This window comes from Ochotona curzoniae, unplaced genomic scaffold, assembly GCF_017591425.1.
Source record: "Ochotona curzoniae isolate NIBS_2020 unplaced genomic scaffold, NIBS_Ocur_1.0 contig_517, whole genome shotgun sequence".
NCBI classification, from domain to species: domain Eukaryota; kingdom Metazoa; phylum Chordata; class Mammalia; order Lagomorpha; family Ochotonidae; genus Ochotona; species Ochotona curzoniae.
The window spans coordinates 5,369,301-5,383,409 of NW_024466454.1; the positions used below are offsets into that span (position 1 = coordinate 5,369,301).

Sequence of the window (14,109 nt, forward strand, 5' to 3'; positions counted from 1 at the left end):
ACTCAGAGAGAAGAGCCCCCTGCCCCAAGTCACATAGGAAGCAGCAGGGCTTAGATTTCCATTCGGGTCTTTCTGACATTGAACCTCCACAATTCACTCCAGCCCCTGGTCCCAAGGTGAATCCCTGGACCCCCTCCCCCCAAGCGCACTGGCTAAGCTGTTTCTCTGCTCTCTGGCTTGCTCTGCCTAGCTCCCAGGAAGTGCCCACTCTCGGCAACAAGGTTTCCTTGCAGGACACTATCTGGGGACCATGACATGGAAGTGCTGTCCCTATGTTAGTTACCAAGGGAACATTACTCTTGTCAAGTCCTTACCAATTCAGAGGCTCTTGATGGGCCCCTATGGCTCCCTATTATACAATGATGCCTAGGGAGCCAGATGCCCAGCTTTGAAAACAGTCTCCACCCACAGGCCTTTAACCTCCAGGGAATTTGCAAAATAGGATCAGTTTCCACCCACAGGGTCTTGCCTGGAGAGGTCAGGAAGACAATGTCTGCTTCTGGGGGTCCTGGTGGCAGAGGCCCTCCAGCTTCCCTGAGCCAGCTGCATCCTCCCTGGAGAGGAATGAGTTGTAGGAACACAGCGAGAAGCTTTGTGAGTTGCCACCCTGGTTTTAAGCCTGGGCTGCAGTAAGTGTCCCCTACACAGGGAGGCTGGTAAGGGGAGCCATTGCTACATCACACTCTATGGGCATCGGGCAGCTCTGGCCTGGGCTTAGGATGTGCAGATCCTGAGGACTCAGAGAAACCTTCAAGTTCTAAATGGGTGGTGAAGGTCAATACGGAGCAGCAAGTTCAAAGGCAAGTCATGGATTTAGGGGCTGGTGAGGGAGCAGAGCAAGAGCTCCTGGGGCTTTATAACTCAGGAAAAACAGGTGTCATGGAGGGGACAGACAGTTCCCCTGCATGTGGCAGCTTGGAGTTCAGCAAATGGTCCACAAGGGACCCAGAAGTTATCCCATATATTCCTGCCTGTGGGGCCTTAGGCCTATGCTCTTAACTGTCCAAGTGTGTCCCAGGAAGAATAGCATCTGTCACTCACTCAGGCTGACTGCACGCCAGACCCTGCCAGCCTGTAGTGCATAAAACTCCTTTCACCTTCCCCGCAGCCATAGGTCACCTGTGTCACTCCCCTGATCTTAGAAATGACCGCGAAGAGTCACAAGCAAGTCATGTGCCCAGGGTGTGCATGCTCGTTATTGTCCATGAAATACTCAGGTGCTGCTGTCTGTTTTCTAATGCCTGAACAGTGGTGGAAGTGGCCACCTGGATGAAGGCCAGGGTCAGGGCTGCAGCATGAGATTCTGTCATGTCTTCCTCTTACCACCCTCTTCGTAAACACTCAGGTTGCCCCAGCTTTAGCCTGAGGCTGTGCCAGTGAGGGCCTGAGCCAAGAGGCCTGGAGTGTGAGGGCAGGGAGGACACTGGACATGGACATTACAGGGTCAGGAGAGGTGCATGGAAGGCTTGCACAGGGAGAGGAAGGGCCTGCCTGGGCCAGTGGAGGGGAGCAGAGCTGACTTTGCCAGCAGGAATCAGGGTTTGTACCTGAGAATGGCTGCCAGGTCTGCGGGAGCTGCTCTATTCCTCCTGGGGACTGTGTGTGTGAAGCAGTACAGGAGGTTGGTGGTAGTGGGACAGAGATGCCATAATTAGCTTGGCATATTCTGGAACGTGTAGGGGCCTGATCCGTTGAGAAGGAAAAAAAGGGCATTACAGGGAGAGGGAACAGCATGTGCAGAAGCAGTGAGAACATCACACCCAGGTCTGCTGGGGACACCGCAGATAGACAGGAGTGACTGGGTTCTGGAAGCCTTGGGTCCATGGGACACATTCAGATTGGGCTAAAGTGGGAGATTCTAGGAAGGGGCAGAGACAGAAGTCAGAAAGAGGCTGCAGTGCAGCTCGGGAGTTCGGCTTAGGAGTTCGATCCCTAAGAAGCTCAGACTGAGAGACATGGGGTAGACACCTTGATCTGCACAGTTAAGAGTCCTCTAATGGATGAACCACCTCAACTCCCAGCGAGCAAAAGGAGGAGGGGGAGGAGAAGCAGCAGCTGCTGGGGTCTGGCTGCCCTGAACTGGCCCCTGGATGTCATAGGCCAGCTAGGTGCCTAGGACCCTGAGCACTTGACCTCATCTATGTGTGCCCCCACCACCAGAGGCCTTGCTCCTCCTGGGGTCCCAGAGCCAGCTGGGATACAGAGCTCCACCTGCCTCTGTGAGCCCATTTTTTGTGTTAGTAAATCCAGATCTGCCTCCAAGGAGAGAAACTGAGATGACGTCCCTTAGCCAAGACCACATGGTCTGGGAGCAGTGGAGCTGACTTTCCAACTGGGTGCTGAGCCTGGGCCCAGGCTGCTGCAGTGGACTAGGCCCACATTCACCCCATCTCCATCCACCTGGAGCCCTCCCCACAGATGCCCAGGGCCTTTGCAGGGGGTCATGTATCAGCTCCATCCCCCAGGACAGTTTTCATGTGTGGTACCCATGGCTGGCCTTCCATACTCATCTATCCATCCCTGACTGGGACTAACACCCATTGATCCTTGAGGTAAAGATACACCAGTCTATCTGCCACCTTTCTTCATGCTAGCACCTGGTCTTGGCCAGGAAACCCCAGAGGATCCCTGTTTGAATGAACAGGGTTGACAGCTATCGCCATGTTAGCATCCTGTCTAATGAAAACCCCCATATAAAAGGTGTGGGCAGCCACACCTTTGATCCTTGCACCAATGGGATGGCTTGGAAACAAGACTTACAGAGCCAGTGCAGGAATTCCACCCTCATTGATATTCAATAATGGACATATGGAAAAAGCTTGTTAACTGTAAAATGATCAGTGTTTATCAAATGACTGGAATAAGTCCCCAGCACTCACTGATGAGCAATCACTGTGGACAAGACCAGAAGCCAGAGCTTCTTGTGTGACTAAAGTTTTGTATTTGAGCTAACTTTTCTTATATGATCTTTTTCCTTAAAAACATTTTTTTTAAATTTTATGTATTTGAAAGGCAGTGTGCAGAGAGAAAAGACAGAGTGTAAAAGAGGCCCTCAGTGCTCAGTTGGCTGTACCAGCCAGGGCTGGACCAGGCTGAAGCCAGGAACCTGGACCTCTCATATGGGTCAGGGGCCCAAGGACTTGAGCCATCTTCTGAAGCCTCCCCAGGTCCTTAGCACTGAGTTAAAACAGAAGCAGAGCAGCCAGGATTGGAACTGGCGCTCTGATTAGGATTCTGGCATTGCAGGGAGTGGCTTCCCCCCACTGCACCACCACACTGGCCCTGCCACTGCTTTTAGTCTTTTTTTTTTTTTTTTATAATCTTCACATAGAAGATTAGGACACAAAGGGTAAAGGGTTACAGGAAAGTGGGTAAGACCATTGTTTCTACATTTATGTCTGTGTATCTAGGGTAAGGAGGGAGCTAAAGGGAGAAGCCCCACCCAGCCTCACACCCCATTTCAGATCCCATCTCAGTGTCCCCAACATGGGGCATGCGCCAAGGGCACTGCTCATGTGATTTCAATAGTTCAACAGTTCTGAATTGCTGCCAATCCCACCATTCCAAGCATAATGAAATCTCTCCAGAATCCGCTGGCTGACCTTAAGGTCTCAGTTTGCCCAGGTCTTACTGCCAACACGTGGCTAGGGCAGGTGATCCATTTGTTCTGTCCTCCATCCTCTGTTGTGGTACCAGGTGTCCTCTGCGGGCTCTGATGGACTGCCATTTCTTCCATGTGCGCTTAGTTATACTGTCTACTGTTCTATCTGAAACTCTGAGGAGGCTCAGCTTTGACACATGTACTCCATGGTGAGACAATAGAACCTGCAATTCTCTTCCTGATCGGGGTTCTGAAATCAGCAGTTCAATTGGAGGGATCCCCAAAGAAACTTTGTTTGAGGTGATCCCAGACCTGATTCTTGTGTGTGAATGCTTGCCAGTATGTACAGCAGACTTGTCCAGTCTGTCCCACATCCCATTCAGCTCTTATATATGTCAATGGGCATTGAAGCCTAGTTCAACTCAACCAGCCCTACTATGCAGCCCCCACAAATACTGGTGGGTACTGTTCTGTCCAGCGACCCCTGCCCCAGTCATGGTTTTCATGCTCTCCAGTGGGAGTGGTAACCCAAGAGGGAGGGGCCCACTATTTCCCTACTGGCCGCTCCCACTCTCGGATCATGCACTCTCCAGGTGGTTCTGCAGTTTAACTTGACAGATTTAGCCCTCCTCTGCCAGCCTCTGTCAGCTGATGCTGCAGCAAAGTCCAACCAACCCTCACCCACCCTAATTTTTCCTTGCACCAGTAGGAACAATCAGCCCAGCCTGGCTTTTCCCTGATCTAGCTCACATGAAGCTTATATGCTGATCGTTGCAGTTGCTGGGTCAGTTCTGTCTCCAGCACCGTCTTCCACATGAACCAATGGGTGTTACAGTCAAGCCTAATTCTGCCCACCTCACACTTGGCCCTCACGCAAACCGGTGGGAGCTGCAGCCTAGTCAGGGCGACTCCCAATAACCCCACCAGGCCTGCCCCCTGCCCTCAGGACTTTCATGTGGGCTGGTGAATCAGTCTGGCCCAAAATAGACCTTATGGACTCTTCCCTCCAAACCACCACGTCTCAGTCCCCCTACTTGCCAGCAAGTTCTGTGACACCTCAAGGGAATCAAACAGGATTCATCTCTCACCTACGCTCACATTGGCCTTATTCATGGATGTCCCTAGGCAGCAATTACATACCTTAAAAACCACAGAGCTGCCAGGCAGCCAGCAGGCTCACCACGTGGTGGCAGTGATCATGGCGTGAGTCCCCAGCATTGGGTCTGGCCTATCTCGGGCACCCCCTGCAGCCACCACACTGCATGTGGCTCCTTGTGCCCCAACCCCATGGCCGAACACTGCCCAGACTCTTCCTGCCGCCTGTTTTAGTCTTTGCTAGACTGTTCTGGTGCAGAAGTTGGACTGGCTGGGTGCATTTCCAATCTGCTGCCTGGTTGTATGTGCCACATCCATTGACTCTCCCAAGGACCACATCTCAGTTCTAAACACCCAGCCTGCATGCTTTTCAAATAATCTGGTGTGATTCTTCCAGGTCCTCCTACAAAAAAAAAAAAAAAAAAAGCATGCATTTGCATATATTCCCTTCTGTCTCACAGCCAGCTCTTCTGTTTAACAAGCAAAATGTCTTTCCTGTAACCCTTGGAGCGCTTCTGAATTGCCACGGCGCCTGGCTGAATCGGAACAGGATTAGACGCTTACACGGAGACACCACCTCGAACGCAGACATCTCTTGGCAACGCTGACGTACAGGGCTCCAAAGAGCAATTCCCCGGTGATGAACATTCTTTCCTTCAGTCGTTCATCAAACAGTGATTGAGCTCAGGGGCTTCGCAGGAGGGATGTGGATATTAGGCAGACGCAGCCTCTACCCTCAAGGTGCTCCCGAGCATGTAAACACACAACAAAAGCTGTTGATGAGAGTGCAAACAGAAAGGCACTAGCTCTGTCTGTGGAGCTCCAGGGCGCTTCCCATGTCTGGTGTATGTTTGAAAGTAGCAGCGACCACTACCAGACATGGAAAGGGAAAAGACTGTCCCATGCAGAGGCTCTGTCTGGGCCAAGGCACGCAGCAGCAAAGTATATTGGAGGCAGATGACACCACTGTTTGTTGTGTGTGGAATGTATAGTCAGCAGTGGGGTCTAGGGAAGAGAAGATGGAAAAGCCAGGCCAGGGCAGGCAATTGTAGTTTTTGAAAGCCATCCACAAGAAGGCTGAACTTCACCTTTTAGCAAAGGGAGGGGCTGGGAGGTCTCTAGGTGGGTGTCTGAGGTAGGGTTTAGAAGATCCCCTGGTACATAAATGCAGGGAAAATGGGAAGGAAAGAGCTGGGGGATGGGAGATGGGTTAGGGAGGGCCCCACTATCTCAGGGCGAGCTGGGCTTGTGCCAGTGGGGCAGGCTTTGAGACAGTGATGCTTACAAAATAGTAATGAGGCAGCGGGGGCGGAGGGTGTTACTCCAGGACTCTTCCCTACTCGAGCTTTGAGTAACAGTGGTCAGCAGCCAGAGGTGTGTTCCTCTAGCAACACATCCATCTCTAAACACTCAGTGCTTCCCATGTCAGCACACAATGATGAGCCAATAATACAAGTGGCCACTCTTGCCTCCTGTGATTCTTCCAGCTTGTGATTCCTTCTAGATCCAAAGATTTCTCAAACTGACCATCAGTTAGCATTGGAAATGCACTGAGGGTGTCATTCCACCAGTTAGGAGCGCTCTTTGTAGGGAGATTGTGAGGGGATTTAGTGGTATAGTGATGAGTGAAAGCAGCATTGGGGTTGAGGAGGTCAGGAGCAGTGGGAGGAGTGCAAAGGCGGCGTTGGGTCACCCAGGAGATCTTTGTTGCAAAATACCTGAGCGGCAAAGCAAGGGATTGATCTCAGTGTGACAGCATCACTCTGTCACCACCACTGCTGTGACAGAATGGTAAAGCAGATGCTGGGGTGCTCTCTCCAGAAGGGACTGTTGCCCTAGGAAGGCTGCTAGGATGGCACCCTCTAAGCACCAACCTCCTTCAAACATACCTGAGTATTGAAATGCACAGGTGGGAGGGATGGGCACATCTCCCAGGGAGCACCACCAAGTCTGCCCAAGGAGTTGTCTGCACATTAGAGGGAGGAGCCTTGACTCTGTCCTGCTGCAGTCCTCAGGTGCTGCCAATAAGTCCAATGATGAGAAAGTCCTTCTGTGCTGGAAAGGCTGCAGGCAGGTGTTGCATTATGACTCTGAGGTAAAGCTGCTTTCCATGGCTGTGCGAGCCACACACTGGCCCACGGCGGGAAGGTGATCCTTTGAGTCTCCTCAGAGCAGCAACACAGCCAATAGACCCTGGGAACTTAAAACGCTGCTTTCTCGGGCCTTGCCCCAGGCCTAGTGACCCAGAGGGGCACCCTAGAGTTTCACCCTTCCCCGGCCCAGTCCTCTGATCCATTTATACTCCCTGCACTCCCAGGACGAGCAGGGCTCAGGAGCTTGGTGCTACACTCATAGTCGCCACAGAAAACCCTTTTGGAGAAACTGGGGCTGGGAGGTACTTGGTTGTGGATTAATGTGGGATCTGTTTCTCTGTGTCCAGTGAGGGACTCATGGACCACAGCTTCCTCGTGCCTGCATGTGCACATAGTACATCTTGTTTTGAGACATGGAGTGCCCTGAAGCTCTGTGTCTCCTTTGGATGGAAGCCTGGCCATTTCTGGGGTCACATGACCACAGTCAGGTGCACAGTCCTGTGCCTCCTGAGCTTGCCAGTCAACTGCAGAGAGGTCCAGAGAGGAAGAAACCAGTCTGGGGGGCTGGCAGTCCACTCCCAGGAACTATTAGTGGCCATCTTCATTCTATACATTCGCCTTCTGATTGTCTTTTTTTTTCAAGTGCTTCCGTGTTTAATTTAGATTCCATTCCAATTAAGCTCTCTGTGTGCTGTGGTTTCTCTCCTGCCAGGTTTAATTGCCCTTATTTCAATTCTTTAATTAAAAGTATTGTGCGTTTCCAGATCTTGTAGTTGTATTACACAAATACTCCAAATGACTGGACTGGTAAACCGGAGGCACTACAGCCTGCACACACACACATATGGCGGGGTACGGAGGGGAAGGAGAGAAGCAGCCAGTCTCAGCTTCCAGGTCCAGCCCAGAGCCATGGGACCAGCCAGCAGGTGCAGAGGGAACCAGACCAGGCTGCCCTTGAACTTACAGGGAGGCCTTGAATAAGGGAGGGACAACTTCCTTGTGATTCCGGTGGGTGGAGTTCACCCCCAAGGAGAGGGAGAGAATGGAGTCTGTTCATCGGGAGGACTGAAGGCTGAGAAGGATGGGAAAAGGTCAGTGCAGTGGCCAGGCTCCTCCCTCCGTGCCCAGCTGTGCTCCCTGAGAGCACACGGGCCTCTGCTCTCCTGTGGCCTTCACTGTGCTGTTCTAGAAGATTCTTCATTCTCAGTCTTTGAGCAGGAATTGCGGGTGGGTAGGGGAGCTGTTCTTTGGTGCATATGCCCGCTCCCTAACCAACCCAGATGTTGTCATGGAGGTTGTGTCCCTTGTTCCTACCCATGCAGCCCATCCCACTCCAGGCCTCTCTCTACTTCTTTCACTTCTTTCCAGGAGGCCACAGGGGTGTTATGGCCCAGCGTCAGCACCATGACTGTCCACTGAGGGCTTAGTAGGCCAGGGTCAGGTTGGGGAAATGACAGTGATTCGTCCCCAGAGGTGCTAAGCAGAACCGAACAGCCTGACAGCAGCAAGAGTATTAGCCCTTGGGTCTCATCCAATCCAAGGTGACGATTCCGAGACAGTGACCCGTGGTCGCTGTCCCTCTGTGCTTGCTAAACCTACACCTGCACACCTCTGCCTCCCCACTTCCACCCCAGGAAAGGCCAGAGGGGCAGGTGAATGGGAAGAAGCTGTTCTGTTTGCCTGCTTGCCTTTCGCTCTCACAAGCCCCCGCCCTCAGCTCCTCGGGTCCTGTCGCCTCCCCCTGCTTCTCAAAGTCCCTTGTGAGGGAGCTGGGCCTGCTGCTTCACTTTTTTTTTTAATGGAAGAGTAGCACACATGGGTACAGAAACAAACACACAACCTAAATGTGCAACTCAACCACTAGCCAGTGCCCAGGAGACCAGACTGGAGCTTTCACCAGTCACACCTCAAAAAGTGTTCAAGTTCATGTCATTGGCACACATGTCTACCCTTGGAATGACTGAGTCCTAGGAATACGTGGAATACATCCTAGGATATCCAGGAAACTGCCAGTTGCCTAGGTGGTTGTGGGAGTTGAGTCTTGGGGTTCTTTTGAGGGGTCAGCTGCTCCTATGGGGATGGCTGTGACACACTCCAGCCGGCTGCCTTACAGAAGAGACCCACTTTTACCCCCCACCCCTCGCCCATGGCATACTGCCCCCTATAGGGCTGGAGAAGGCACTGAGGATGTGTGCCAAGCCAGCTGGTTGGACCAGAGGTGGGAGCTGGGGACTCGTGAGGAAGGCTTCCCTGGGGGAAATGACATGGGTAAGAGCTGGACTTTGTGACATGGCTACAGCTGAGCTGCTGCAGAAGCATAGAGAAGGACCCCAGTTTGTTTTAAGTCCAGGAACCCCAAGAGGATATAGATGTGGGCAGGACAAAGGGGATGGAGCTTACAGATGCTAGGGAGAGATGCAGCAGCAGGCCCTGAAGGTTTTCTGTGGGGCCCAGGGCACTTAGGCTATGGCCTCTGAGTCAGCATATGTTAGACAGAGATACTGGGTTCAAGCTGCTGCCCCAGGTTCCTCACAGGCAGTCACAGAGGGACCAAGTCCTATACAAGTCCCACTCCCACCCCTATCCCCCCACACACACCATACACACAAAGCAAAGGGTTCCTCCTTGTCCTTGTGGGCCTTCCCTGGGGAGCACAACTGCTTCCCTCCAAGAAGGCTTTGGGTCATTCACTGAGTGTGCATGTGTGCATGGTTACAGAATGTTCTGGGTATTAATAGCACAGAAGGGGCTGGAGGGTCAGGAATGGGGTAAATCAGGCATATCTAGGGCTCAGGAGACCAGTGGCCTAGCAGGTGGAATGCAGGTGCCTCAGCACCACCAACTACTGCAAGGGTCTACTCAGGAGATGGGCCCTAGAAGCCGTAGGCCTCAGGTCATGCTTAAATGCAGGCTCAGCATGGGATAGCAACTTCTCACAGCAGGGCCTGGCCCCTGGGATAGGAGCAAACCCACGTGCCCCAGCACAGCCAGGCAGGCAAAAGCCCTTGCAGAGAACTGGGCTCTGGGGAAAAACAGAAACTCATGTCCAGTCTTCAGGTGGACACTGACCCAGCACAGATGGGGATGTCTGGGGTTTTGTGGGAATGGTTACCCTTGCCCCCAAGGCATCGGGCTGCACAAATTATTCCAGCCCCCGCCAGGCACAAGGCCTGAGGCTGCCCACATCTACTTGCATTGTGCCATGGTCTCTGATCGTCCTTCTCTGCCCACCCTGGCTCTAGGGAGGCCCCATCCAGAACCGGAAGTCCAAGCGCTGCCTGGAGCTGCAGGAGAACAGCGACCTGGAGTTTGGCTTCCAGCTGGTGCTACAGAAGTGCTCAGGCCAGCACTGGGGCATCACCAACGTCCTGCGGAGCCTGTCGTCCTGACCCTGCCCCCTTGCTACTGTGTAGCACCTGCTGCCATGTCCTGTCGCCTGCTGTTCATGGTGGGGGGTTCGTTCGGCATCTGGGGGAGCCAGGTTAGTGTGACCCCTCCCCACCCCACAAAAAGAGCTTTTTACTTCCTATGCGATTTTCATGAAGTTTCTAGAAAGATGCAGAATGATGGGTGAGGGTATGATGTTATATACTATTTTACAACTGTAAATAGGGGACAAATGGAAAATATTTATAATGGACAATAAAAAATGATTGATTAAGAAAAGGTTTTACATGGTCACTTGGTGTTCTGCAGACATTGTGGGTCTGGCTCCTCTGACCTAGGAGGTTTTGTAACCAAAGATGTGTTTCTAGGGACCTTGCCTTCCTACAACACATCCCTAGGCATGGAGAGTGGAAACCCCTGCCAACAGGGCACATTGTTGGTGCAGGCTGCCAGCTTGCTCCATGAGGCCTGGGCAGCAAGAAGGGCTCTGCCCAGGAGCACAGTCACCCCCTGCCTCTCCCACCACAGAGTGCTCCTCACCCACCCCCATCCCTACTCCTCCACAGGGACAGCCCGATGTCTTCATTCCTGAGAAGTACCCCGCCTCTGCTGGGCCTCAGGCCACCATGCCCTCTCCCCACTCCCAGCCCCTCAGCAGTCACACTTGCCCATGTCCAGTTGCTAAGCCCACTGGCTTGGCTCCTGGCTTCCTACAGCTGCTATGACCCAGTGCCACTTGCCTGGTGGCTGGCAAAACAGAGACTCTTTACCTCGCCATCCTGGAGACTGGGAGACTGGGACTGGGATGAGCAACAGGGTCAGTTCCTGGCAAGTGTTCGGAAGGAAGACAGTCCATTCCATGCCCATGTCCTGGCTGCCGGCAGACTCAGGCCAGTGCAAAGCCGTCACCTCCTACTCCTTTATGTTTTCTGTGCATGCCTGTCTCTGCCAGCTGAGTGACCCACCTTTCTAAGAACCAGGCCAAACCCAATGATCCCACTTCAATTTGATATTTAGGGGGTGAGGATGAAGGGTGAAAACTTGCTTTTCAGGGATCCCAGTGTGACCCATCTGGCCCATTCAGGGATGGCTCCAAGACAGCCCCTCAGGGCCCGGCCTCAGCAGAACAGTGGCACTCAGCATGCCCTCTGTCCACCCATCACCTCCAGCTGCATGCTGCTTTTCACCATCCAGAGAGGCCATTCTCTGTCTGGGGACCCCCCTTTTTACTTGAGCACCACTTCCCACCCATCTTATCTCCAGCCCTCTAACTCACAGCAAATCAAGAACCAATGCCTGGCTCCAAGATGTGGGAGGGGAGGAAAGCCTCCCCTCCCACCCTGGGCAGGTGCCTATGCTGCTCACTTCCTCAACTTCTCTGTGACTTCTGTTTGGGGGGAAGGGAGTGCTGGTGGCAGGGGCGGTGGCTCCCAGCCCAGGCGGCCACCTGCTGTGGGTCAGTCATTGACAGTTGGAAACTAACCAACCTAGAAAAATCACCTTGCCCCTGGGAGACCCTGGTGGATGACAGGCCTATGGTCTTGGCCCCCTTGCCCCTGGGAAACCCCAGGGGGCGACAAGCCTGTGGTCTTGGCGCCCCTTACCCCCAGGAGACCCTAGGGGACCACAGGCCTATGGTCTCAGTCCCCTGAGGCCTCCAGCCCTATCCAGCATGGGATTCATCTTGGGTCACTGTCACAGACTCCCTGTTTAAAACAAACTTTACATCCAATTCTCCCAAAAGCCCTATGGGTCCGCTCTGGGTCACTGAGAAGATACCCAAACACCTGCTGGGCTGGTCACCCTGACAGATGTCACACAAGAAGTCCACAGCTAGAGCTGGAGCTCTTTAAGTGGAGAGGCTCCAGTGGGATTGCAGGTACTGCCCGTGCCTGTTCTTACAGCTGGGCCCCTCCCCCTCTTCACACATACTTTCTTCCCTGCCTATCTAAACTGACGTTCCCCTGCATGTTCCAATCACCATCCTTCTCTAGATGTGACCTGTTCTGTACTTTGAAATTCACTCCCAGTGCTAACCTTACTCAATCCAGCTCTCTCCTCATCTCTAAAGCACCAATCCCTTCTTCATCAGCCATGCCCAACACCCTACTCCAGTGATGCCGGAGTCTAGTCCCAAACCAGTTGCTGTAACATCACCTGATGATTTATGAGACAGGTGACTCTCAAGCCCTATTCCAGACCTGTGGGATCAGAGCCATCTATTTGATCCCCCGCAACAGGATGGGAGCCATTACCCCGCCCTGACCTGGACCAGGCCATCCCTGCCCTCCTCTTGTCCTTGCCAAAGCCTCAGCCTTCTCAACACGGTGTTCTGTCCAACACAGCCTTCAATTCAAAGTGCTCTGTGGCCCCTACACTCAGCAGCATCCCCAGTGTGGGGGACAAAGGCAGAGAGGTAGGTGGCTAGACAGCCTGGGGTAAGGCCCTGGCCCTGCTACTTATCACATGAGTAATCTTAACAAGCTGCTTAATCTCTCTGTGTCTCAGCTCCCTCCTCTTAAAAAAAAGTGGGAGATACTGACAGTTTTTGTGAAGTGGTTGAGAAAAATTCAGTGATGAAATTGATGTAAAACACAAAGAACTCTGACAGGTGCATAGTAAGCGCTAACCAGTTTTACCTACAATTATGCCCCCCCCATTGACGTCCTGATGCCCAGTGTCTGCACATCCATACACCAGCCTACCCTCATGTGTCACCATAACTGTTAACATCCAGATCCCTCCCTTCTTATGCTCACGCCCACACATGCCAATCCCTGCTTCCTGGAAGCACCTGTTCTCATTCTCATCACTGCCTCCACCCACAGTCCTAACGATGCCACACTTCCTGGCCCTCCTAGCAGGTGCACCTCAGTGCCACCCACTCCCAACAACATCTGCAGATCTGATAATAGCACCTTCCCCATAAGTTAATAGGGGGTAGTTACAGCAGCTGAGATCAGCAGCTCCTCCCCGGACACCTGTTCACTCTTTACTCCCACCCCATCCCTATCTCTGGCCAGCCTAGATATCCAGAAGGGAGATGAATGCTCGAGATGACCCTGGAGACTTCTGATTGCTGCCCCTAGAGTAGGAACCATGCAACCAGTCCCTGCTCCCTGTGTCTCACCGATGTAGAGGTAGGAGGTAGAGGCGCTGCATAGGTATGGCAGAAGCAGGAGGTCAGAGCTCAGGGAGGAGAGAGGCGAAGAAGCCCTCATCGCAGCCTCAGCTGGTGCTGCTGCAAGCTTATTAGCAGCTGTGCAAGGACTTTTGCAACAGCCTGGAGTGAAATCATTATTCTCTCTAATGACTTGCACATTAAACAACTTTGTTTCCTGCTTGCCTTGCCTTCTTTAAAACCAGAAAGAACTTTTTCCAGCCTGTGCTGGAAAGACCTCCTAAGCAGCTGATCTTGCTGCCTGGCCCACAACCCAGTTCCCACCTAGCCCCTGTCTGGCTCCCATCTGTGGGAAAAATGGAAAAAGAGTATGGGATCCCCACTTCCTGTTGGGAGAGGAGCACAACTGCCAGTAGCAGCAATGGGAGAGTCACTTTTGCATATGTTTCAGCAAGGAGCTGAGAGACCTACTTTTCCAAGTATTTTAGCAGGGAGCTGGATCAGAAGTGGAACAGCTGGGACTTGAACCAACATTCAGATATGGGATGCCAGCATCACAGGCAGTAGCTGAACCCACTACTGCACAATGGCAACCCCAGAGGGAGAAGTTTTGAGGCTGCTGCCTGAGCTCATAATTCAAGATCTCAGATGGGATCCACGAGAGTTTAGGGAGCAACATATCTCACTGTATTCCAGTGGCTGCAGAGCTATGACCCAGGGTCCACCTACTCACCAAGGCTGGGCTCTGTCCCATAGATTCAAATTCTGGGCACTGCTGTCACCTGCCCAAGCCATAGAGTTCCTCCAGCTAC

At 52.8% G+C, this 14,109-nt stretch overlaps 1 protein-coding gene across 2 annotated transcripts in view; it reads left to right on the forward strand.

The window, feature by feature from the left end:
* GALNT18 (polypeptide N-acetylgalactosaminyltransferase 18) overlaps positions 1–10,223 on the forward strand; it is a 328,177-nt gene extending 317,954 nt beyond the window's left edge. For both annotated transcript variants that reach the window (XM_040989115.1, XM_040989116.1), the window contains one exon: positions 10,032–10,223. In XM_040989115.1, the coding sequence (XP_040845049.1) occupies positions 10,032–10,178 (147 nt within the window). In that variant the 3' untranslated portion in view covers positions 10,179–10,223. The remainder of the gene's footprint in view (positions 1–10,031) is intronic.
* The last annotated feature ends 3,886 nt before the right edge of the window (positions 10,224–14,109 follow it).